The sequence below is a fragment of the Anopheles darlingi genome, chromosome 2 (assembly GCF_943734745.1).
Source record: "Anopheles darlingi chromosome 2, idAnoDarlMG_H_01, whole genome shotgun sequence".
Taxonomy (NCBI): domain Eukaryota; kingdom Metazoa; phylum Arthropoda; class Insecta; order Diptera; family Culicidae; genus Anopheles; species Anopheles darlingi.
The window spans coordinates 62,132,423-62,158,279 of record NC_064874.1 but is presented as its reverse complement, the minus strand read 5'-3'; the positions used below and the strand labels follow the sequence as shown (position 1 = coordinate 62,158,279).

Sequence of the window (25,857 nt, the reverse complement as noted above, 5' to 3'; positions counted from 1 at the left end):
AAGGCTCCGGTCGCACAAATTGACCGTAGAATGGACCGCATCCTCTACACTTGCGTCGCGCGTCAACAAACCGCGACAACAACATCACTTGACGCGCACTCTACACTCTGCACCTTAAAACACCAACACGTGTGTCGGAAGTGAGGCAAATATTTGCTCCCCCGCTAAACAACCGACAACACATTAGCCCGGGCTGTGATGGTGTTGTTTAGGGCGGAAGAACAATGGACAAACACACCAGACAACGACAGCGCCTCGGGGCTCGGGGCGGTGTTGCTCTTGCAAATATTACGCGTTTTGATTTTGGCAATGGCGATGATACGATTACGAAAGATTTGATTACGCGCGCTTCCGGTACCAACAACAACAACGATAAGAATGGTGCTGCCGCTGGCGACGCTGACGTGGATGTTGCAGATATTCTTACAAAATGGCAGCCAGCCCGTGGTGAACAAAGTTCCACCCCCGGCCGGGTAGCTGAAGTTCTAGTAGTAGTAGTAGCAATCCCATTAAGCACCAGGCGCAATGGTAATGGTTGCAGCGCAAATGTTGAAACTAAACTCTCTATCTGCGGGTGCTGCTTAATTTACTGGAACGGCGATGCGAATGCGATGCCACTACGACGATGGCCGTTGCAGTTCTGCATCTTACTTTGTTTGTTTGCCGAAGGAACGCCCCGAAGGACTTGCCTTGCCCACGTTCCCTGCCCTTCCACTGGTCTGTGGCCAGGTTGTTACTCTTCTCTACATGGCGGAACGTTGTATTTGCCCGGATCCATTGTTTTTGTAGGTCAACCGGTTGGCGTTAGTCGATCCCTAGCGGACCTACCTCATCTCTCTTTCTCTTTCGCTCTCTCGCCCGCTATCTTTTTCTTTTCTTTGTGTCTGTCTCCCTTGATAGAAATTCATTAGCAACAAATCATCCGTACAACTTCTTTCTCGCTCTCGTGGAGCAGCGTTTGCAGCAAGTTGGTGAAATCAAATAAAAGGAAGATAAACGTGAACATGGCCCCGGCTACTGTCAAGGATAATCATAAATTTTAATTGTTTTAAAAGAGTAGAAGGAGCGCTTCTTCCCGTCACCTCGGTGCAAACGGTGCGTTACTGGAACGGAATTGCGAAATACCTGACCGGAGGAAATGGCCAGGCGTGGTGACGGGGTTGCGGGTGCCCTGATAGTCAGATCATAAAACATAGAAAGCATGCTGGCTGGCAGGTGCCAAGCGAAGCGGTTTTTCTCTTGCCACGTCTGCAGCTGAAGACCATTTTCCCATTTCAATCTTCCTGGTTAGTACTGGTGTGCTTAGGTGTGTGCGCTCGCTCTCCGGAGGCATGTTTGTATCGTTCACACCAGGAATCTCATTCCCCCGGTACCCTCCCTGAAACCGAGTGCGACAATTCAATTTTCATTTTGCCACAAAACGGTTGCCCTGGAAACTCGTAGAGGTAAAGGAGGCAAAAAGAAATCCTATAAATCACAATCACTTAGCTATTCGCACACACACGCATACACACACACACACACACGCATACACACACAGATACGGAGAATGTTGCGGTGTTGCTTGAATGACAATTTGGGTTTTGGGGAATGCGTTTTTGCGACATTTTGAAATACAAATCCTTGGATCCACATGCAACCGACCAACCGACCGACCGACGACGACGACACATTCGTTCACATCTCTCGCAAACACAGTAACGAATGGTTAGAACCGCACAAGTGTGCGGAGTGCTGAAGAGTGCAGAACAGATAGGCCGTTGTCATGACATTTTTGCGATACCGAACTGCAGACACACAGGATTCATGGGAAAAACCATAATTCATTAACACCGCAGTCGACAGAATAGAACACTGCGCTCAATGCGCACACGACACGAAAATGCAACAAAATTGAAACTACTTTTGGTGTGTTTGCGCACGTGTGTGTGTGTGTGTGTGTGTGTGTTTGCGTGTGAAAGGTTCAAAAACCATCAGGACGCGATCACTTTGCATTGGATAACCCACCGGAAGGCACTAAAAACCACGCCGTTTGCGCACACTACGCACGGATTCCTCTTCGAGAAAAACACTCTCGCGATCCTCGTGTATCCTCTCGCGCGCACACACACACAGACACTCGGTCGTCCCCAAAAACCGTAAACAATACGACCGCGAATCCGCGGCATCCGGCGAGAGTACTACTGATGGCAGTGGCGGCCGGTGGCGCGCTCGCGATCCATTCGAGTGCAGGCCGAAAGTGAAACTAATAATGAAGTTTGCAGCGGGCCCCGCCGCTCCGGTGGGAGGATTCGTCGCAAACATCACCACCATCATCATCATCATCAGTAGTAGCGGCAGTAGTACCAGTAACACCACCCCACATCGCGACATCGTTGCCGTAATCGTGGTGGTTGGCGTCTTCGTCGTCTTCATCGTCGACAACGTCGTCGTCGTCATCGTCGTCATCGTTGTCGTGGTCATCGCTGTTCGCGAAACCTTGTGGCCAGTATCTGGTGTGTAGGGCGGGGAGGCTGGTAGAAGAAGTATCGAACAGTATCGAACCCCCAATAGCCGCCTACGATCCTCAACCCACCCTAGCACCCTAGATCGTCTTCAGGTCCAGGTTCAGGTCCAGACCAAAGAGGCCACTGTTGGACTCGTGTGTCGTGCCCTTGAGTTGAGGTTCAGCAGCGTCGAAGCTGCTTACAGATAAGAGACAGAGAGAGGTAGAAGAACCTCCCACCACTCCTCCTAAGCAAGAAGGGGTTACTTATTGGGGGTGAGATGTAAATATGAATTGATGTAGAAGCGAAGATAAGAAGCGGAGGAACGGGCTAAAGCAGGAGGTAGTGAGCGGTTAAAGGAAATTGAAATCGATACAACGGTATCGGAATGGCCACCTTCTTCTTCTTCATTACATTCCATTTCATGATCCAGCCCCTCCCTTGGCAGGTTCTATTCACAATGGTGGTAAATGGTTTGCGCGCGTGACTTTTGGCCACGGGAAGCAGTCCGGTAGCCCCAGAGCCAGGCCAGTGCCTTTCGGTGTGTCGTCTGTGTGTGTGTAAGCGTTTGAGGAGTAACGATCAAAGGTGGCCGGAAGAAGCGACGAATGGAGACGCCACCCCCCTAGTGCCTGTCGTTGTTTAGTAATAATTGGTGACCGGTAATAACGTTTAGCATCACCAGCGCGCACACCACGAGAGGTCTCGGCAGGAAGTTGGTGTTAGGACGACCACCACCACGTCTTGCAGTGGCAGCATTTTTTTCTTCTTCTGTCGTTCTTCTTTCGTTCGCGACATTTCGGGTGAGGGTGAGCGAGATTGACGGAACAGTATAGTATTGCTCGGACAACAGGCAGCCCCACAGGTCAGGACAGTGTCATAATTTTATTTGATAGAAAAGCATATTTACCCAACAAATTGCATAATTTGCATTAATGCGCCGCCGCCATTGCAGGGAGTCGCGCGGGCGGCATGCAAATTAGTTTATCGCATTGCGTGTTGTGACAGCAAGCGGCTTGTCACAACAACCATGTATATGGCGTCGCACTCTCTCCTTCTCTCTCTCTCTCTCTCTCGATCGCTGGCATAAGTGCGTAGCAAGTGCAGCATGTTTTGGTGTCGCGTGCGGGCGATAAGACGCGCGTCGTCGTCGACACGCTTGACAGATCTTTAAACTGTTTTCGCACCTCGGTGCTTTGAGTGCAATGAATTGGATTAAAATGAACAGCTGGTTTAATGCACCAGTATTTGTTCAATGCTGAGTTTTTGGTGCCGTACGCCATCTTTTTTTTTGCTGTGTTAACTTGATTGAGCATAATATTTATTGGACCTTTTTTTCTCTCGTTTATTTACGTTCTAATTCCATCTAGAAGCCACAGGAAACCGTGCGGTAGGTTTCGGTAGTCAATATCTGGTGTGCGAATGAACAACACCGAAGGCAACAACAATTAATTATAATCATTCCACCTACCTCCCCCCCCCCCTGTGTAATGGCCCCGACGGTTGTCCTTCTCTGGCAGCGCTACCACCATCCTCACCTTGAACTGCACGCACACAAAGACAACGCAAACAACGACGCTACCACCACGCCCGCACGGTGGGGAGTAATTAAAAGCAAACGACTCCAACGGCTTGGCGGTAGTGCGAGTCTGCGTGTGGTGGTGATGGTCCTTCTGGATGATACTTTAAGCGCACCCGTCACTTGGGCGGAGGCCCCCAATATCCCGATCGTTAACCCCCCCCCCCCCTTTGGAGTGACATCAACAACAATACTTTTCGTGAGGAAAATCGCCATTTTATTAGTGCGCACCTCGCACCCGAGTCCCGAGCCAGTCATTACGGGGAGGCGGAAATGATTGAACCTTTGGGGACACTTAAAATGGAGTCGATAAAGGTTGGCTCGGGAAAAATGGTGCAAGTACTGAGACCGGAAGCTAATTACGCTTGATTTGGAGCAGTTTGAACTCGAGCATACTCCGATTCCGGTATTCCTAGCTCAGTATCGAGTACAGTATGCACACACACACACACACACACACACACACACACACACACACACACACACCCACTCTGGTTAGTACGCGTCTGGGAGTAGAGTTCAACGAAATGGAAATCCAAACCTTGAACCCGGCTCGACTGTTGGCCGGAATAACGGACAAGGTTTGAACCACGCCCTGTCGCTACACTCCCGGGTCAATAGGTCAATATTTACCTTCAGTTGACGAGCACGCAAGGACTCGGCCTTCCACAACCCGGACCCGGACCAGTAGCCAGAGCATTGCACGAGCATTGGACAGTGGACAGTGTCTCTGGTGCGTTCGAAATCGAGTGCGAAACGAGTGCGAAACGAGTGCGCATAAAAACAACAGCAGGAAAAAAACGGAGAGAAACAAGGAAAAGAAGTAGAAAACATGAGATCGAAAAACCGGTGGCTGATTGGCAATCAACTATAAATTCATCAACCAGCAATCCGCTCGGTGCGTCCTTGCCACTGCTGCTGATGGCGACCGATGCCGATGCCGATATCGCCGGTTGGCCTGTGTGTTGGCCATGTTCAATCGAGGGTCATACTTGTACGGCACTTTGAGCACATGGACACACACACGGACACACGCACAGACCAAGAATGTCACCAAGAGGAATAGAGAAGAGGTTTTGCTGTTTTCTTCGTCCAGTGGCCGTCCGGTCCGCTCGGTGTGCTGTGTGTTTGCTTAACGCATTTGCTTAAAACGTGCCACGAACGCCCGGTATTGACCGGCCTGCCGGACCATCGACCAACTGACGGAAGGACAGGAGGAAGGGGAGGGGGGATCATAAAAATAAATTACAAATTGTTGCACTCCGAAAGGCCGTCGTTGATGGTCGCTTGCATGCATTCGTCACTCGGTTCGGTGCGCGGTTTATGGTCGTTGCTTTTCCCGCCAGCCGAGGAGGTGGCAGGTGGCAGCATAACAAGCAAGCTTATGCGCCCGTACTGGACTCAACAGGTAGCTGCAGGTAGGCCCAAACGGGTGGGAGGGGTACGGGCCGGAACTGTTTATTCTAACAATTTATGTTTAATCGTGATTGAATTGTGGCTCCTGACGTCCTGATGACGATGAATGGTGGCGGAACGGAGGAGTGCCCTAGAGGTACGATTGGTGGAATCGAAATGGCGAAGTTGATCGTTGTTTGCTATTGTTATTGATACACATTATCATATTAGCGTATTAACTCTGGCAAACGCATCGATGGCATTGGTATGGCAAACAAATGATATTAACCATGAGCTTTGCCAGTCAGTGCAGTGCAAAGTGTTCGCAAAAAATCCATTAAAAGTATCTTTAGTACAACGAATTGGTCTCGTGCTAACGAATGTTGACTAGGAATTGATAGTAAGAATCTTGATTGACACAAAAATCATCAGCTGATTAAAACTTAAAACTTAATTCAAAGTTCAAACATAAAGCTTATATAAAGTTAAAAAAGAAAGAACATTATGTTTACAGCTATTAAAAGAAGCGCGACATCAAATATAAGAAATTAAATCATTTTTATTTTATAACTATGGAGTATAATTGCAATAAGCAGTTCTTAATAAACTGCAATTGCAAGCCTGAGGGTAATAAGTTATACTAAACAATCACTTCTGGCGATCCTTGATGAAAGCAGGCTAAAAGATTTTAATGATTTGCTTGGTTCTATCCACCTTTTAACGCGCGATAAGCGATATTAGAAATACTGCGGGTCGTCCTTTCTTATATATGTTTAAAAAAATACCAAATACCTCAAAAAACAACTCTCAATGCTGACTCTTCTAAGATTTCATTAGCTAATAATTGCTAAACCTTTTTGTAACGAACTATTGACGATTGCAAGTTATGCATCAGTTGAAAACTAGACATTGACTTAACGTTAAAAATCGATTTGAACTACATCTATACTAAATTTCATTTTTTTTAATTCATAGTGTAGACACTAATAAGTGTCGAAGAATGGAAGTGAATCCAGTTTATCCAGTGCAATGCATTATTCTCACATCTCATTTGAATTATTATTCATCCTTTAGAAGTTAGATTTCAATTTGGAATCTTTTTAAAATGGAGAGTCCCAAATTGATAGTTATAGCAAAACATACCACTACTTTTATGTGAGCTTACGTCGGCAAGCAATTTTAATTTATCACTTATCAGTTATCAGTTTTAAGATATTTATTAATTAAAAAAGAATATGCCATAAACCCTCATGTTCCCAATAATGATTTACATTTCGAGGAATGATAACCCTTCAACAAAGTTCCTCTTTTTACAAATTGCTACCATGAATCCTGTATTAATTTTGAAGAATATCAATGCAAAATATACACAAAAGCTATAAGGAAAGACGCTAAATAAATGTTTGACTTCGATCAAACGCTGTAGGACAATTTATTGTCCACATTCTAAGTGCCATCTTTTGTAATTTCATTCCTTCAAATGCTGTTATCCATAAATAACAACAACCTATGACTATATCTGATACCATGATTTAGTTAATAACTGAAAGCAAAAAACACAGCCTCTCTGTCATATCTCGGTCTTACTCGTAAAGTAGCCATGTTAAAGAAACGCAATGTCAAGTGGCGCAACGTTTGACACACATTCTAATCCCACTAAAACACATTTCATCCGTTTCTTCTTCTGCTCCGAACATCATTTGATTCTTCAGTACAAAGTTCAGTTCGGTACAAATCTAATCCACGAAAAACAAGAAACCAAAGCCGCCGAACCAACAGAAGTGACTTGAATCAATTCAGATTAAAACATCACCGTTAACCCACCCGCGGGCCATCGATTTCCATACATTTGTTTGTTGGAACCGTTCCAGTTTCAAATGGTTCAGCGCCTCGCGACTTCACCGAAAGACAAAATCAAAATCCCACCCCGTCAGAAGCACACATACACACGCGCACACACCGAAGCAGCCAGGACGCCATAGAAGCGATGCCAACACAAGACATGTGCCTGGGAGGCTAGGGGCCAAGGGAAGAGCTTTGGCCCGGAAAATTCCTATTACGCGTGAAGCTGAAAAATGTGCTCATCGATTATTATGGAAATAATGTACGCGACCTCCCCCCGGCCCCGCCTCAGAGGAGTGGCCGTGGCCGTGTCGGGTGAGGTGAGGAAACAAGGGAAGATGAAAATGCAAATAAAGCCCTTGACTTTGTACTTGAGATGGGATGAGATGAGTGTGTGCGTTTGTGTGCGTGGTGCAAGGACATGTGTGTAAGTAGGAAAAGAGGCTTTCCGGGGGAGGAAGGACGTGGGGGCACCGGGAAGACGTAAAAACAACGACGCCACCGACGCCAGTTCTGTCGTGTCCTGGCTGCTGCTGCTCCTGGCTGCTGCAACCAGCTCCTGGGTGTCTCATCAACTCGATGTCGTCGTCGTCGTCGTTCGCATAGTGGCACAAGCAAAGGCTAAGGATAACAAAACGCTTGCCCTGGCTCTAAGGCCACCACCAGGGGCGGGTAGTTGGTTGGTTCTTCGTAAAAAGAAATGGCTACCGCCGGGTGCTCCTCGATTCTCCCTTCAACCTTCACTCATATGCACAACGCTTTGTGTGTGTCCGTGTGTTTAGGTGAATTGCTCACATATCCTTTTACGCTTCGATGTCATTTCTTCCTGGCAGCCACGGCACGGCTTCTGGCCAACTCCGCTCCGATTCAACGTCCGCCTTTCCATGCCAGCCGTTGGCGTCGGCTAAGCCTTCAAAGCATCCACGGAATGTATGAAGCGAGGCGAAGCGAAGGACCATGAACCATGGGGACCATGATGGCCCGGGAAAATGGATCACCAAACTGTCGAGAAAAGCGGGAGCAGAAGCAAAAAAAAAAAAGAAATCTGTTGGAAGCAAAATGGCGAATCTCCCATGCAAAATGGGATCCTTGAAATTGAAAAATGACACTCCGATGCTTGTCCACACAGCGATAAAACATTGTGCCCATGTGCGCCCGCGAGTCGTCGTCGTCGTCTGCAACATTGAAGCGGGTTTAAAGCTCGCTTGCTACGGTTTTAGACGGAACTTTTGTCGACTCCAAAGTCGAAATAACTTTCAATCTGAGCAAGCGAGTTGGATTTGGCGGATAAAGTGCGTGAGAACAGAATGACGAGATCAGAATCCTCGGTGCCTAAGCGAAGATACGACATTCCGGTCCAGGAACGGGATTCGCAACTCAAAAAAAGGGATTTTGCCATTTGCATCCGTTCCCTCGCATGGTCAAGGTTACTACTAATGGAGCAGTTCATTTGCATACAGCAGCAGCAGCATATAGGGTGTCGACGACGAGTGCACTTTCCATAAAACATTCGCAATTCGCGGTACGACCTCACTCTCATTACCGGGTTTGGGTCCCCGCCGTTAACGAGGTTTGAATGACTTTCGACGTCGACAATGTCATCGGAACAAATGTGATTTGCTGGTACTGGCTGCTGGTGCTAAGCTTCTGGGTTTGAGAACTTTACTTGCAGCCAAGGGGGATGCGGGTTGATGGAAGGCTCCCCTCGTCCCACGCGCTCCGCCCAGCATAACGGCAAAACTTCTAATTGAATCAAACAACTTTCCGGCTCTACCCGTTGCTACGGATTGTGCCTGCGGTTTCGAGGGTTTTTCGCATCTTCTCGGAACTCATATCGGAAAAGTTGGAGAAGCAGTACCGATGCTTGCCATTTGATGCAAACAAACCAGTATAGACACAGTGTTCGTATACTCGAAACTGGTTTTCAATCGCACGACAGCACGGAAGTCACGGATACGGATAGAAACTGATGACTTATGTATTATCTTGCATAGAATAAAAGAAAGAATAAAGCTTTGGCATCTCACGTCTCAAGCCATAAAGTCTTTGCTAAGCCAATTAGAACGAAATGTGCGATTCACTTTTTACCGACCGCAAGTAAAGCCCTGTTGTGGTTGTGTAGAGGAAAGGGTCCCGACAGGAGGTACAACTGTTGGTGCCAGCTGCCAAAAACGGGGTTTGGCATCCAGTTTCGCGCAGTTCCACACGCTTTCCACGGCGTGAGGGCAATGGATTAGAATGGTTTCGAATGATGGCCCACCGAGACGGTTTTTGTTTTGGCGTGTCCGTGTCTGTGTCTGTGTCTGCGTGTGGTTTGTGCAGTTTATGGGCCAATCCTGGAACTGCACACGACTGTCGCTGTCCTTTCGCTGGTCCTTTCGCCGGTCCTTTCCGGGCGCGGTAAACAGTTCATCTGACAGCTTTACTACCCAAACGAGCGCTTCCTAGTGTGAACGCCTGGTGTGTGCGCGTTAGTGCGTCGTCCATCGTCGTAGATAGTGGAAAACAGCAAGTCACAAATCCATTATGAAATGCGGTTGACCATTTTCTTTCCAAGCCAGGCCAATGGCTGCCTCCCGCCTTCCGGGCGCATCAATTTCAGCTCTTTCGCTCTCTCTCTCTCGACTCTCTGGTGTGGAAAACTTTCGCTTGGATTACTTTTTGGTTTGAAAATTTTGTACGCGATCAAAACATCGCTTCCCTTAAGTGAGCGAACCATTAGAAGGGATGGAAATTGAGATGAACGGAAGCTGGAGCTGTTCGGAATGGTTAAATTTGAAATGATTTACGATTATGGCATCGCAACGGTTACATCGTCGTGTTCTCAATCCCCGCCGATAGTCAGAAGTCACCCCAAGGCAAGGCAGGAAGGGTTGAGGTAGTGTTTTTTTTCTTCATTTCTTTCTCGTGCCGTAACACGTGGCTAACATTGCATTTTAACAGTTTAGTTTGTGATAGTTTGGAAGGTTCTGTTGGTGATCAGATTCCATTTGCATTTGGGAAGCTCGTTGCTAATGGATTGAAGAGTCAGCATTCGAAAGATCATGGACGATTATGCTACTAGAAGCAGTAAACGAAGTGCAATTACTGTTTAAATTGTGTAGAAGTCAATATCAGTGTATTAGTATGATTTGATAATCTATTTTGTATGTCATGTAGCCAACAATTCTAAGAGAATAGTAAGCACTATGAACTTGTTGCAATCCAATATTGTATACATTGTTAAATGTGGTATAATCGAACCACAGTTTTTTGTTTAAGCAATCATACTTGAGGCAACATTTTGTAGCGGATATAATCAGTAGATGTGCCTTCTTGACAGCAGCGCGCGCGTCACAAATCTGGACGCTGCGCTGGAAGATGACGAAATGATACTTGAGGGCACTTGGAGGGTCACGATGTCAAGAGCATATCAAACAGTGACCGAGCTGGATTCAATATCAAAAAACGGAAAAGCGTGTTTGCCATACAGCTTCTTCCCATATGGTCCAACGCAGGAGTAGCAGGAAAAGAAATCACTTCAGAAATGAACAATCGAGATGAAGAAGTGTATAGGAACAAAACATATAGACACACATTGGAAAGTAGCATCCATGAACTGGTTTCGTTTCTGCCCCGATATGAGCTCCCATTTTATGGTTTTAAAGCATGGAACAGTTAATATTTGGTCGCTAATTTTTAATCATTGCAGCGCACCTAGTGGTCACTTTACCATTCCGTTGACATTCCGTTTTAATCATTGTAGTCTGTTTATGTAATGGTAATATTTTTGTCAAAATTGATCCACGCCTTCAAAAGTTATCGCCAATGAAACGCAAAGAGTGAAAAAAATCTGCATACTCACTATTACAATTCAACTTTGCTGGAGAAAAAACCGCGAATGTCTTGAAATTTCCAAACTCAATTCAAAATACCATATGTAAACGTTACTGGGGGACTTTTACCTTAATTCTAGCTAAATAAAACAGCCGAAAAAGTGTAACAGAAGTGTATCGAATGCCCGATTCTGCAGACAAAAGTGAGTCAACAATCCCGGGATCTCCCAGCGTGATTCCACCAAGTAAATCTCACGACAGACGTCATAAGAGAAATTTTAGGGTCGTATCATGACAGAAAATCCTGAAAAAGAATCCAAGAGGAGATGATTTGGCGTTGGATTTGACATTATGGCGAAATGTTTTCACCATTGGGGTAACGTTCATTAGAAATTTATGCAAGAAAAGAGTGTCTACAGAAAAGGATTTTGTTCTTCATTTGTCCAGCAATGATCCTGTGTAAGTTTGGCATGATTTAGATAGCTGTACTTGTTGAAGGTATGGCGTTATTTTTTTGTATTCAAATAGATCGATTCGTAATTTCGTTCCATTGATTTCTATTGGACAATTATCATAACGAAACTTAAAAAGTATATCAGGAATGTATAAAACCCAACTGAAATGAGGGTGACGTGCAACGGGAGGGCAAATGATGTGACCTATAGTACTGTGCAAACATTTTTGGGTGATGTCAAAGTAAAAGTTAAAAAAGTCATATAAAAAATGAATGAATAATTTACAAAATGACAGTTTTCTTTTCTTTCAACGTCATTTTTTGGCTGAGATTTGTACTATTTTGTGCGGTCAAATATTAACAGTTCCATGCTTTATAAATGAAACATATCATAGTTTCTGGTACAATCGAGTAATGAAATGTAATTTATAACTTTAAATCGCCGAATCCTCATATTCTCGCATTCAAATCGTCCTCCGGTCAGCAGTAAATCACAACAACAAGATCCCGGGGGTACAATTCACGGAGAAAACTCAATGAAAATCCCAGCCACAGCCTATCAACAAACCGTGAATCTATCACGATTGACGCATGGCTTTCGGTCCATCGTCGCACTACTAACCACCATTACCACCACCGCTAGTGCTGCTGCTGTCAATCATGGCTGACGGATTGACTGTGTTGCGTCCCACGGATGAAAACGACGCCATGCGACGCTTTGGCGCCCAGCGAAAATCAATGACCACCGTGGACCACTCCTCCCTTTCATTCCCCCTTTTTTTTTTGGACGAAAGAAACAGGCCGACGAGTTTATTCACCGCGAACCGGCCAGCGCCCAACGCGGCTTTGGCCCCCGCCAGATGATGGATTTTTCGTCCCGTTCGATCGAATACCATTTCTGCCCCGAGTTCTGTCCGAGTTGTCTATTTGCTTTGGCGCCACTCGAACACAATTAACGCTCGAGGACATATCATTGGAACCGATTTGTTTGCGTAAATTTGCGAGAGCAAGAGAGAGAGAGCAAGAAAGCGATGGAGAGAAAAGCGAAAGCCTTGGAATGTGAGATCTCTCCGGTGGTCCTTGGAAATGGAATGGAGGATTCCCGGGATTTCCACGGAGTTTTCCCTGGACCAATATTGTCCCTCAGTCTCTGCAGCAGCGAGCAACGAGCAGCGATTCACGATCGATCGATTTTGCTAACGAGTCCCAGCCTCGGGGACTGTTTGCTGACGAATTATAGGCCGACCGACCGCTCGCCGTTTCTTCGCAAGATACCGGGGGCTAATGCCGGCGATTCGAAGACGCCCAAAGGTCTGGTGCTTGGCATAAGATGATGACGACGACGACGCCGACGACGACGACGACGACGGAAGGAATATGATATCACCGTCGGTTTGTCGGGAACGAAGTTGGCGTAGAGTTCAGTGAGCTCCAGCTGGTCGAAGGGGAAAGGCCAGCATTGCGTGAGGCCACGGCCACGAAGGCGGCTACTGGCTTCTGGCCACACAAAGTCGGAGTCGCAAACATTAATCTTCATCAGAATGGATCAACTACAGAAGAGTGCAGTCCGGGTTCCGGGTGGGTTTTTTCCGGCCAAACAACTGCAGAGTGGGCGCGAATGCGGTGAAGTGCCGGCCCATGCTTTCGACATTCCCGGCTACCGGTATGCCGGTATCATCATCCTGTGCGCACCTCCCGCACACCTCGACTCGACTGTCGAATGGAAATCCTTTTTTTTTTCGTCTCCCATTTCCCAACCGCTTGATCCGACACCGTTGATTGGAAGTGCGCTGTCGATGAAGCAGCGGTCGCCGGAGTTACGTTTATCAAAAAGCATTCGTCGGAGCGTCTGGTGGGTGTGGGTTTAGGTTGCCGGTTGGTTATCTAAGCGCGCGGGCGAGCGCATGTTCCATCCTTCCATCAAAAAAAGGGCGAACTTGAAGCGAATTTGTCGGAGTGAGTCGGAGAAAGATGAAACTTGCTGTAGCATCATGTTGCGAGCGACCACAGTTGCGATCATTATTGTGCTGGTCTTTTGTGCTCGAGTCACGAGAAATGCAAATAGTTATTGAGTTATCGTTAGCTCACTGGTACGTTCGATATTGGATCATTGTATGATTTAACTAGTTTACCATACATATCAGCTTCGCATTGATAATTCGGTAGCGAGATGGATGTCTGCATCATCACTAGCAGGTGTACGATGTGCATTTGTATCTGTACAATATAAATGCTTTTGAGCAGGTGTAGTAAGAGATTGATGGAAGAGCAAGATTTTTAAAAAGGATCTGCATATCTTAAAATACAACCAGAACAAATTGGATATGCTTTTGTATAACATTCAATAACAAGTTTTTTTATTATATGTACACAAAAATTAAAAAATATATATATTTCAAAGTAAGTCCATGGAATTACACTTATTGTAATTGAAATTTCACTTCTGAGTTTGTGATTGTTCTTTTGAAAATGTTAATCCCTTATCTTTCACCATCAAAGTTTAATGCTTTTCAAAAACGCTTCACTCCCATCGGTATTTCTAACTAAATCTTTCGAATTGATCGTTTCAATTGAACCATATTAAATGGATCCATCTGGTTAGGTTTTGCGAATAGCTAGGACTTTATTTTGTTCTCAACAAAATGATGGAATTAGTTTGAAACGACACAAATAATAAAATGCAGTGTTCCGTACTGCTTTCAAAGCTAATCGTCCTGGATGTACTTTCTTTGAAAAATGGCTTTTATTACTTTAACTGGAAGAGAAATGGTATCACTATAATCCATTTCGATAAAACAGGGGACAATTTGCCTTATTTTCTAACATCTCAAACTGATAACAAAGCAATGCTTTGGAATCTTGGAAAGTTCTTATCGCTTTCTGGGATGCCTTTGAAAGAGTAGACATATTATCCGTAGTTTTAAATATGTCTGGTAAATGGCAAATAATTCTACATTGGAAAAAGATAATCTTTTATCCTGCGTACCACGATAGCAGAAGAGTCGTATTTTGTCGTTCTTAATACTTTGACCTTCCAGGACTTATATATTTCGCCCAGATAAAACAGAGGTGTAAATCAACAGTCAAAGGGAGCATAATAGTCCATGATGCATAGCAAGTGTTCATTGGAGGTTTGCAGCCAATACATTATTTATAATATCAAAAAAGAAAAAAAAATCAATTGGCAAAACCCATTTTTAACTTAAAAGAAAAAGACCAACAAGTGTTTGCCTATGTCCTTGCTGAATCGATCAGTAAATTGTTGCAAATAGATTGTTAAACTACATTTCTCACAAACCCCCATAATGACTTTTTATTACCAAATTATGTGTTTACACATTTCACTTGAAACAATAAATGATGTAAATTTATCAAATAATCTTTTGGCAAACATAATGCATCTCATGCAGAATGAATGGCCCCAAAACCAGGGCACGTGCAGCAAATGACGCCCTTTCATAACATACACTATTTCCTGAAGAGCTCATTGCTATCAAACAGTGAATGCAGCGACAGATTTGAATCAGTTTAGATTAAGGGTAATGCTTTTGTTCATATACGCAGCAACCAGCACGCACGCACGCACGCACGTCTCACCGTCACGCACTTTTGTACGCCTAGAATATGCAACACATTCATCCTTCAAGAAGCCGAGGACGAGGCGAGAGCCTTCCATGCTGCCTATCGTACGGCTGAACACATTCTGTCGTCCTTAAATGAGGGCCATTGAAATAAAATGAACATTACGACTGACTTGTGATGGTGATACGAGGCCAATGGTTCAGACCATGCTGAAGCCCTTGCCAACATTTTAGAGCCATGCATCAGCAGCGACACTACCTGTAATGCTCTTGCGGTGCGGTCACGAAGCTCATCAGCTCCTCGGTATGGGCACCGTAACCTTATCGTTGGGGGGGATCATAGGTTAACACATCGCTTTTCACACGGACGAAAGGCTTGCCAAGCGGGCACGTTAACTTATGAGCTCACAATTAAGCCGGCTTTTGTGTCCTTCCTCGATGCTGCATTTCAATATGATGGTAATTAGGATGACAGAACGGAAGAACACAGAAGGTGCTAAATGATTAGGATAACCCAGTGCAGTAGTTGGTTGCCGCAAGGCCTGATAGTTGTAGCAGAAGGGCGCTACTACAAGCAAAAAGGCGATTAGGCGGTAATTTGGCACGCCATTGCTGGCTCGATAGCATGTCGTTTCGGGTACCGGGTTATCGGTTGCATAAGCTGCATAAAATGCGACATTCTAGGTCAATATCGTAATTTACCGCAAACCTGAGAGGACAGCAGTGTTGTACATCCGTAGCGTGTATCTCTCCGGTTCTCACTTAAAGCATGAAATTTAGCTAGCTGGTTTGAAGAAGCAAAACAAAAAAATGGAAATTTCCTGGAAAAACTCTCCAACAATCTACATAGAAGTGGGTTTGCTGACGCAATTCCGTTGCTCAGCTGCTCTTGCTCGGTCAAAAAAAGCAGAAGGCACACAACCTACACATGAAACGCAACATGAACTCGTCCAGCTACTCTCGTTAAGCAATTCCTTGGAAGCACACACACACGCACGCACATCGCGTTCCTCACCCACCTCGTAATGGATTGTGTCAATCGATGATGACACAGATACAAATTCGCCGAACGTGCTGAAGGTGCTACATTGTGGCTTCCTTGTGGCCATGAAACAAGCACCAGAGAGCCAGCTAGTGTGCCAGCATGGCGAACATCCAGCCGTGTGTATGTATGATGGTGTGCTGCCCGATGGGTGGCAGTGAAGCCGCAACAATATGATGAATGAAACTGTCAATGGAGCATAAATTGGAATCGATGTCCTCCCAAACGGCTTCACGGCGAAACGCCTACGGCACCGATCGTGCGCCAAAGTGTGAGTGTGGGCTTGAACATGTTTGCATTCGAACACCCCTTTCCCCACGCGAACGTGTTGTGGGTTTTGCCTGCGGAAGCGTCTATGGACGCGGAAAATTAATCGTCCTTTTCTGTATCGGCATCGGCAACGGGAAAACAGCTCGATGAGGCTGGTGCGTCCGCGCGGAAAGGAGCGCCTAGAAAGAGCGGCCTATAATTTCCCCGAGGCATTTTGAAACATTTCCAATCACGCCATGTTCAATGCTAGGCGCTTCAACGCGCTTGTTGGATGTGTTGAACATGCTGGTGGTGAGCAGGTTATGAGTGAGCATCGCATGGCATGCTTTGAGCGTCAAAGCGACGATGAGTTGTGGCACGATGCCTACAGGTTGCCTCCGGAATAACAGCAAAGGCAAATTAGCAATCCTTTGCTGTGCTGTGCGATGCCGGCTGGCAAACAATGCGCGTGGCACGTTATTCATGTACGTTGGCTGGCAATCAGTTCCTGGGGTATCGCTTTCGCTTCGGTGAATGATTTACGGTAAGCTGGGCACGGGAATACTCGTATTTTCATCGGGCTGGATGCAATCACCAGCCAGCTATGATGATTATTTCCGAGAATTCTGATCTGACATAAAACACGGTGGTTCACATTTCCGGGAAACCCGTTAAGCGATGCCTTTTTGTCGAAGTTATTATTAACTGCCTCAGACGAAACGCAAAAACAGCATTGCGTTTTAAAAAAATTTAAGACCATTTAAATGCTTGCTAAAGACTCAACATTTTCTCTAGTCAGAACGCAAGGTTGCACAACTCTTATAATACTACAAATTAAACAAAACAAAATCTTGAAAATGATGCTCAATCCGCCTTGGTACAGCGCAATAGACCATAAGAAACCATGACATGAAGTGTTCAAACACAAAAAATACAAGAGTTTAAGGAAAAACAAACAAGAATTACTTTAACAGGTGCGAAGTTAGCAAAAACTACCTACTAAATGAATTGCTAACAAGTCGAAGGACTCAAGATTGGTAGATAGGTTTCAGTAAGGTTAGAATTAGGCATAGAAGTAAGTGCTAAATGGATCTATTAGCAAAACAAATCCTTTTGTTTTCTTCCTTGTTGTGGGTATTTTATACTTTTCTCGCAAGTCACAAATACTCTATAGAATCAACACAATACATTCACAAACGGCAACGCCACATATGAGTATAAGATAATGAGGAAAACAAAACAGTGAACCCATTCCAAGATTATTCAAATTATGATATAATCACAATTATTCAATTAATGAACTACTACTTTGACTAAAACTCTTATGTTATGATACAAATATGTAGATAGAATACTCTTAACATGTCTCAAGTCTCTTCTACCAGCCTTTATATTGGCTTTATCATAATTCCGATTCTAGAATCCATGGAACTTCGGTGCGAGAAAGATAGAGAAAGAAAGAGATCTCTGCAAAGAGCTCCTGTGAAGTCGGCATCGTCGCACCTTCTTCGAAACGATATATTTCTGGTGGTTTTTCCCGGGATGTGCCAACTGATTGCCACTGATGGACACTAACGAGTTTGTCAATGTTGATGGCAGCTGTCATCTTATATCCATCACCCTCGCACAGTGTCCGCCAGTGACGAAGGCGTCGTGCGCCGAGCCCGATACCCTCTGAGAACTCCGAACTCGTTATTTGTGTTGAGGATCTTTTTTCGGGAAACCTCGAAAAGTGAAGAGCAAATTTACTTGTGACTTTGACTTTTGCCAAAAACCCTTCGAGAGCCTTCTCATGAAGAGGATTCGAGTCCGGACCGGACTCAGAAGATGGTAAGCGTGCGCCCTCTCTCGCTGACGTATGACCGATGTTTTGGTGCCGCGTATCCCCATGACTTTTGCTGAAGCTGGTATGAAAAATTGACGTGGCACGTGAAAGACACACGAAAGTAGCTTCACGAGGGCTGATTGAAGATTACCAAAACCAAATAAATAGACCAAAATGTGTGCGCTGCGCATCAGAATCAAGGCGTTTCAATATTCAGTGATTTTTTTTTGTTGCTGAAACAGAGCAATTCAAGGTGTTACCCATCATCGGCTGTGATTTTAGCATTCCATTCAACTGAGAAACAGGAAATTGCACCGACAGAAGCGGAGAAGTAGGTCATGTAACTGGTTGCAGTAATCAATTCGTTGAAGCAGAATTGCAACAGTAATGACACGGGAATGTATTCAGGCGTGGCCAGGGTCGCCAGTGGTTGTGAAAAATGTCTCCCCGTGTCTCTGGTTCATCATCTGGTTGGCGATGGGCGAAACGGGTGAAGTGGAAAATTATCATAAACGCATGCAAACGATGGGTGCACACATTCATCATTTTCCAAATTGGTTTGGCAATTCGAGGGTTTCCTCCAGCGATCCGCAGTGCGCGCGCGGATCAGCAATCAAAAAGAAAGGAAAAGAATGGAAAAATGAAGCAAAAACAAGGGTTGGGTTAAATCAATCTCGACAGCGTAATGAGATTGCACGTTGTGCATACTTTTAACGCTAGCATTATTCATGCCTATTAGGCAGGAAATACCTTTTTCGGGGTAATGATGAATACCGCCAGATGGCTTAATTCATACAGTTCTGCAATGATTCTTGTGTGTATCATTCAAGGATTTCAATCTGCATCGCTGAAAATGCACCTTAAATTGTTGTGTCATGTTCAAGTAAAGCTTTGAAGCGCTAGCTGAAGTACTACTCGCAATGTTAAATTTTGAAAGCTTGCACAAAACTTCCCAAGTGCGAGCTTTGATAATATCTACTTCAATTTTTAATATCCACATCCACTTGTCACAACAACAAAAATTCCCATTTGGCCTTCACATTTCAGCAGTTTGCTCTCTTACCGGACATCATTCTGTAAATACTTGATTAGCTCTTAAATTGTGTTTTCCTTGTATAATGGTGAATTGCACACTTGATACCTTTGTCTATTCCTTTTAAACACATTCTCTTGTTTTTTTATCTTCTTGGCAACATTGCATTCACACAAAAAGTTGTGCCGTTTTAATTATGCGTTGTCTTTAACCCTCAGTTGGGCACCCGGGTACCCGGGTATCCATTTCAAGTTTCAGTGAAAAAATGAATGACTTCCCGTAAATATTTTTTCACGAAACTCCGGATCCCCAAAGTACAACTCATTTCACGCCGAATTGGCATCGGAATTGTTTTGATAACTAATATTTAAAGGTAATTATGGGCCGTTAAAAATAACATACGCCCAGTGGCACCCGGGTACCCGGGTACCCAGCGCGTTGCCTATGCATATGAGCTATGTTTATAAACAAAAAACAACACTTTTGATCAACATTTATCAATATACTCGGGTCTATCTATTGTTAAATAAGTAAACTACAACATTTTAAAGAAAAACAATTCAAATTTTAATTATTGTTGCGTCATAACACCAGCAATAGGAGAAAAATAAGTAACACATTATTCAGCCCTTTATGTGCAATTTCACCTACAAATTATTTCTCATACTGATTAAAAATGGTTTGTACAATGCCATTTTCATAACATATAAATAAACCATTCGTTTATTTTGATTCAAGAGACTTGAGGTGGGGTTTTGGGTTGACCCCGGAAACAAAGATAGCAAGGGAGAGCTCTGATGGAAGTGGAATCCACCGCGATAATTTAGATTCATATACCCTGTAGTTGATGCAGTATTTGGGAATTTCACTTTACCAAAAAATGCTCTATATTTCAGCTTTTTGAAAAACTATCCTTACAACTTGCACATTCTTGCAATTTTCAATTAGATAACTAGGAAATTTTTCCCCTTTGCTGATGAAGTAGTCGCCGTTCATAATACTTTTGCACACCTCACATGTTGTTTTCTAAAAATGGTATGAATGTGACAAAACAATTGACAACGCGGATACGAAAAAAAGATTTTGTTGCTTATTGTTCCTTGCTAAGTTCAAATATTTGTGAAGTTCTGCGACAATAACAAGTAAACTAATGGCAAGTAGCTGATCGATTGTGATGATTCTGTTTCTCTCGGGTAAGACATCACATATTCTACTTCTCTGGCGTGAATGCTTGTCTATCAGCCAGAAAATGATTGCCCGGTGGTAATCTAATAAGTCACAGATTAAAAAATAATACATTTTGAAATACACGGAAACTTCTTTACCATACACTGTTAGCTTTGCGCGAATGTATTGTGTAATCGTGAAGGTACCTTGATATGAATAGCTGCTCGTAAATTTGTGAGGAATACCTTAAAAATGGACAGCTTATGTTTTACAAAATTACTATTTCGCATTATGCATTCCTCTCTTACTAAAAATTATGTACCTTTCACATCTGCAACATCAATTCGTACAAATGGTATGATATGACGAAAGTGTTTGCTATGTCGGTCACCATGGCCAGCATCACTAGTATCAATTGTGTGGATTGTGCAAGAGCCTTTTACGATGCAGAACAGTTTTATACGAAGAAATAAATAATTTCATTGAAACAATTACAGAAAAATACCATCATTTTTGGATTTTAATGCTTGCTATGCGATGTACTCGGTAGAGAATGACCGTGTGAAGGGGTCTCAATGATATTATGTTCCTTGTTTTTATTGTTTTTTAATGCATTTTGTTTTGATTTTGAAACAAAAACACTTTGCCAAGACCCTTAAATTAGTTCTTGTGCACTATTTTTTCCATAAAACTGATGAAAACGGCGGAACAATCACTTAACTATGCAATGCACATGAGCTGGGTACCCGGGTACCCGGGTGCCCAACGAAGGGGTAAACGCCGGGTGCCCAACCGAGGGTTAAAAGAAGTCGAGGATTGCATTTGCTAACCACCATAAATGCAGAGATCTTCCTATTAAAAAGACAGATTTTTAAAACGAACATAAAAGCTTTAACTGATCTTTCAGTAATCTGCTTTTCAATTGAACTTTATGGATAAATCTTATACCTTTCGTTACGATAACATATTTCAACTATTCGATAATTTATTTAACGATTGTCCATCGAACTAAATGTGATTACAATTCAAAATTATGTCTCATAATCAATTTTCTGAACTCCGTTCATCAGTAAAGAGAAAATTTACGTGATCCAAATTGAATATAAATTGATGTTCCTACATCCACTCGTTGATTATGAATTGGTTTTAGTCCAATCGGAATAAACTAAAACCAGTTAATTTGCTGTTTGACTGACATTTCGTAATTATTTCAAATACTTTGCCAGCCCGCCCCGCTGTCCGCCGTCGATTGGATCATCAAAATAAATTGTCACGCATCACGATCACGCTGCATTTGCATCGGTCCTCGTACGGCACGGCAGGTCAACTGCACCTCGCCTGAAGCCGGTTTCAGGCGGCTCGCTCAATGTTGTGCCCCCGGGGGCCAAAGCCGTGCCATGGCTGCAAATGACGTTTGCAAATTAACACCGAACGCACGCGGGTACGAGGGAAGGTCCGAGAGGGTTGTGATTTTGCATTTACCAATCCAGACACGCACCACCGACACACCTCCGACCACTACGCCTTCGCCCACTCGTCACTTGTTCGAAACAAAATATAAAAATAAACACCTAATCAGGACGCACTTGGCCACAAGGTGGTCCCCGAATGATTCGAAATAAATTTTCGATGCAATCGACGATCGTTGTGTCCCCCGGGGGATGGGAGGGTGTTAAGCACGGGCACGTAGCTTTTTGGCGGCCAGCGAAGGCCAAAGCTTCCAAATGTTGAAGGTCTGTTCGATTGGGCGCGTGCCCTGCATTTAGTAGTAAGGTAACAGAAGGTGATGACGACCTTCGGAGACTAACTGTCGCCATACTTTTGCGTCATGGTGCCACCATTGGCCACGGTAGAAAGTGTGGGGTTCGAGCGGATTCTTCGCTCGCGATTGTGTAAGCAACGCAACGAAAGCACCGTTCCGTGTTTCGAGTGCAAGATATCAACCAGTCCTCGGTCGGTCCTCGGTAGTCTCACTGCTGCTCGGACGTGAAGCACGCTCCACGCTCGGACGGGTGGACGGGTCCCATTGGGAAGGATGATGGGTGGAATGGTGTTTTAGCATAAGTGACGGTCAATTGAGCGCCAATTAATCCGTGCACCAATCGTGACAACCATCAGCGTGCGACATGATGATGTGCGAAACCATGCGAGGCTGTTTGTGGGATGTTTTGTGGCCATGGCGAATGATGATGCCACTTGCAGCGGTGTGATCGGTGTGTAAATCCGGACTTTCCGGAGTTGGTTGATTGATTTTTTTTTTGCTGTAACACCGGCCACATTGCCGTGTTTTGCGATTGTACAGCAGATAGGAACAGGGAATTCGCAAATAGCGTTGTAAAGATATAGCGTTGAAGGTACAGTCATGAGATTTTTTTCCAAGGTTGAGCTCATTAAGATGAAAGTACGATTGAGGTCAATCAATGTTGTGTTCAATGTGTGTGTATAAATGTTTAATGTTACTTTTTAAAGCATCGTTTCGATACATTGACGACATGGTTCTTTAAGTTGGAAAAGTTCAGATGGTAAGCCCACACTTGGATTGATTTTCTCTGTACATAAACGGGTTAAGGGTAGGAAATAAGATGGTATAGGAAACAAAATGAAAAAGGCCAATATAAAACTAAAGTAGATATAGAGCCATCAAGCAGTTCGAAATATTACAAATCAAAAGTAAATATCGTCAAAAAGACATAAACCATCCAGACCCAGAAATGCTATAAAAATCACCTGTAAACCAATGATGAGAAACAAAATTGTTGTACCCATTAAAAGCTAATATAAGTGTAAATCAAATATATATATTCGAATAAACGAAAATTTAAGGAAAAAAGATGAAAAAATAGGTTTGATTTAAATTGTTCTTTTGTTTGACGAAGCGATAAAAAAGTGGCTTCGACATTTTACGGAAGCTTCCTCGTAAGAAACACTTAATATAGTGTAGAAATGAATGAATAGGAGTCAATATTGGTCACTCCAGCCAGAAGACCGCAAGATCGAAAAGTGTCAGTCGAAACTGGTCGAATAAAAGCAGCGAAAGAATGCAACAGGAATTGCTATACATTTTTCCTATCTTTTAGCCAATTTACAGATACCTCGCCCCATCTTTTGTTTCGAACCAATTAAAGGTACATTTTTTTCGAACTTTTGTAAGAATGGAAGCGCTGCTTGGCCAGTATTTGTCCCAACGATGCAAATGAATGTTGATTCGATAGAGCCAAGCATTTGCATCGAAAAAATCGGTCTGTATTATCGATTTCGATATTCCGGCCGATTTATGCGGTTTACACGATCCGAAATCGATTAAGTGTTGCTTGTAAAGCTCACTAATAACCGTTTCGCCCAATACGGCATGCAATTCGGTGTCCTCTAACGTTTTTAGTGGTTTCTTCTCTAACGTTTTTAGTGGTTCGCGATTCTCGTTTGTCACATCAAAATCGCCATTTTTTAATTTTTAAAACCACTCTTTGCTTTGTGTATCACAAAGAGCATGCTAACCTTAAGCTTCAATGAGCATTTGATGCGATTCTATCGCCTATTTTCGAAAATAGTGGCAGAAAATGAACGATGTCCGCATTTTGCAATTTTTAAGGACGGATCTTGCCATTTTGTACACAATGGAAATAGTGGTTGTAGTGTGAAGTTAGAACTATTGCGCACCGATTTTGATTAACAGATGCCGAACGAAGAAAATGAAACATTGAGAACGGTTCTACGGTTCCATTTGGCTCAGTTATAGCTATAAGAACACGGAGGGCGGTTTCATATGCATACACCTGGTATACTCCTATAACTATTCTACTACTCACTTCACAATTAAAAGAACTGCGATCTAGTAACACTGGACACGAGTGGTATTTTTTTCCATTTCAGCCATTTTCCATCATCACATATACCATTTTCAGCCTCGTTTACAAGACTCAGAGGCTGGTAGCAACAGTTCATTCACAAGAGCTAAACAAGACTGCTAAGTTTTTTCAGCAGCAGTACAGCAGTCTCGTTTGCAAGACAAGACACTCGCAATAGGGCCCAATGAGTGTAGAACCTGATCATTTCTCAGCCACCTTCGGCTATTAAATTTAGCTTTGGTTGCATTTCACCAAAGCATTAGCTGCAGTCATCACTTCTTATGTTACAAAATGTTCACTCACAGAAAGTATAATAAACCGCCGAAAACATACCCACTTGACCACATAAAGTACAGTTGAAGTCGGGAACATTATCTCATTCAACATCGACATCAAACACCACATTTGCTGCACAGAGTCACTTCGTCCTAGACACACACACACTCAGATTTGCGTTGTGGGACATACCTGAAAGTCGCTCCCTCGTTCGCTCTCTATCACAGCTTGGCCCAGATGGTTGTTCTTCGGGGTGGCCACCGCCGCCGTCGCCGTCGCCGCTGACGCCGCCGCTCGGTCGGTGGCTAGCTCGAGCCGGTTGCGCGTCGTGAAGGGTAGCGTCGTGCTCGTACCGATGGTAGCGGCCGCCACCGTCGATGGTGGCGTAGCACCCGAATGCGCGAATGCTCCTGCACCACCGGCCGTCGTCGTCGTCTGGCTTCCGCCGGCACTTCCGGCCGCTGGTCCACCGTGGCGTGGCGGGGTGCCACCGCCGGTGGTCGAGAAGCTGGGCGGATTGGTGACCGCACTGTTGAAGCTGTCCAGCGATGCGGTCTGCGGCATGTAGCTCTGGTAGATCGTGTTGCTCCCGAACGGAGTCGTACTGATGCTGACTGGTCCATTGGTGAGCTGGGGTGCCCGGTGCGTCGTGTTGTACAGTGGCCGTTGCACGCGATTGAAGTGGTAAATACTAGCAGTGAGAGAAGAAGGAGTGCGTGCGTGAGTGTGCGCGTATGTAAGTGACATAAAACGGAGATAACTCGTCCGGCCTCTCGCTTACCTTGGTGAATCGAACTCATTCCGATTACTCTGATGACGCGACGATATCGATGACATTGCCCGGTCACCTCGGGCCGCTGCCATCATGTAGGTCCACATAGCGGCTCATTTCATCGGGTTTCGGACCGGGAACAGCAAAGATCTGCACGCTCTACTGGCGCGCTGCTCTCGCTCTCTCGTGGGGACGGGAGGGATCTCTAACGACTGGACCGACCTGATACGAAGACGGGACGTTACTCAACAGGTCGACGACGAGCTTCCTTGTACGGTGTACGGTGGTGTAATCACCCAGATGGATGTCGCCCGGAGTACGCAGGTACCCGCATCTTCCACCAGAGGGAAGTAACGCACCAAAGAACCCGGGGGGGACTGGGTCAAGGCTTTGAGGTTATGGTTCTGTCCCCTCGGTAAGTACGGCAAGAGCTGCGGGTTCCAATTTGACAACAAATTGTAGCGACGTGCTAGTTCAGTGAGCGTGGCAATTGGAT

General features: G+C 44.5%; 1 protein-coding gene across 1 annotated transcript in view; it reads right to left on the bottom strand.

Annotated features, from left to right (window-relative positions):
- LOC125960162 (cyclic nucleotide-gated cation channel subunit A) overlaps positions 1-25,857 on the bottom strand; it is a 56,259-nt gene extending 30,402 nt beyond the window's left edge. The window contains exons 1-2 of the mRNA XM_049693390.1: positions 25,371-25,857; positions 24,782-25,280 (exon numbers count right to left, since the gene is read on the bottom strand). Coding sequence (XP_049549347.1) covers positions 24,782-25,280; positions 25,371-25,468 — 597 coding nt within the window. The 5' untranslated portion in view covers positions 25,469-25,857. The remainder of the gene's footprint in view (positions 1-24,781; positions 25,281-25,370) is intronic.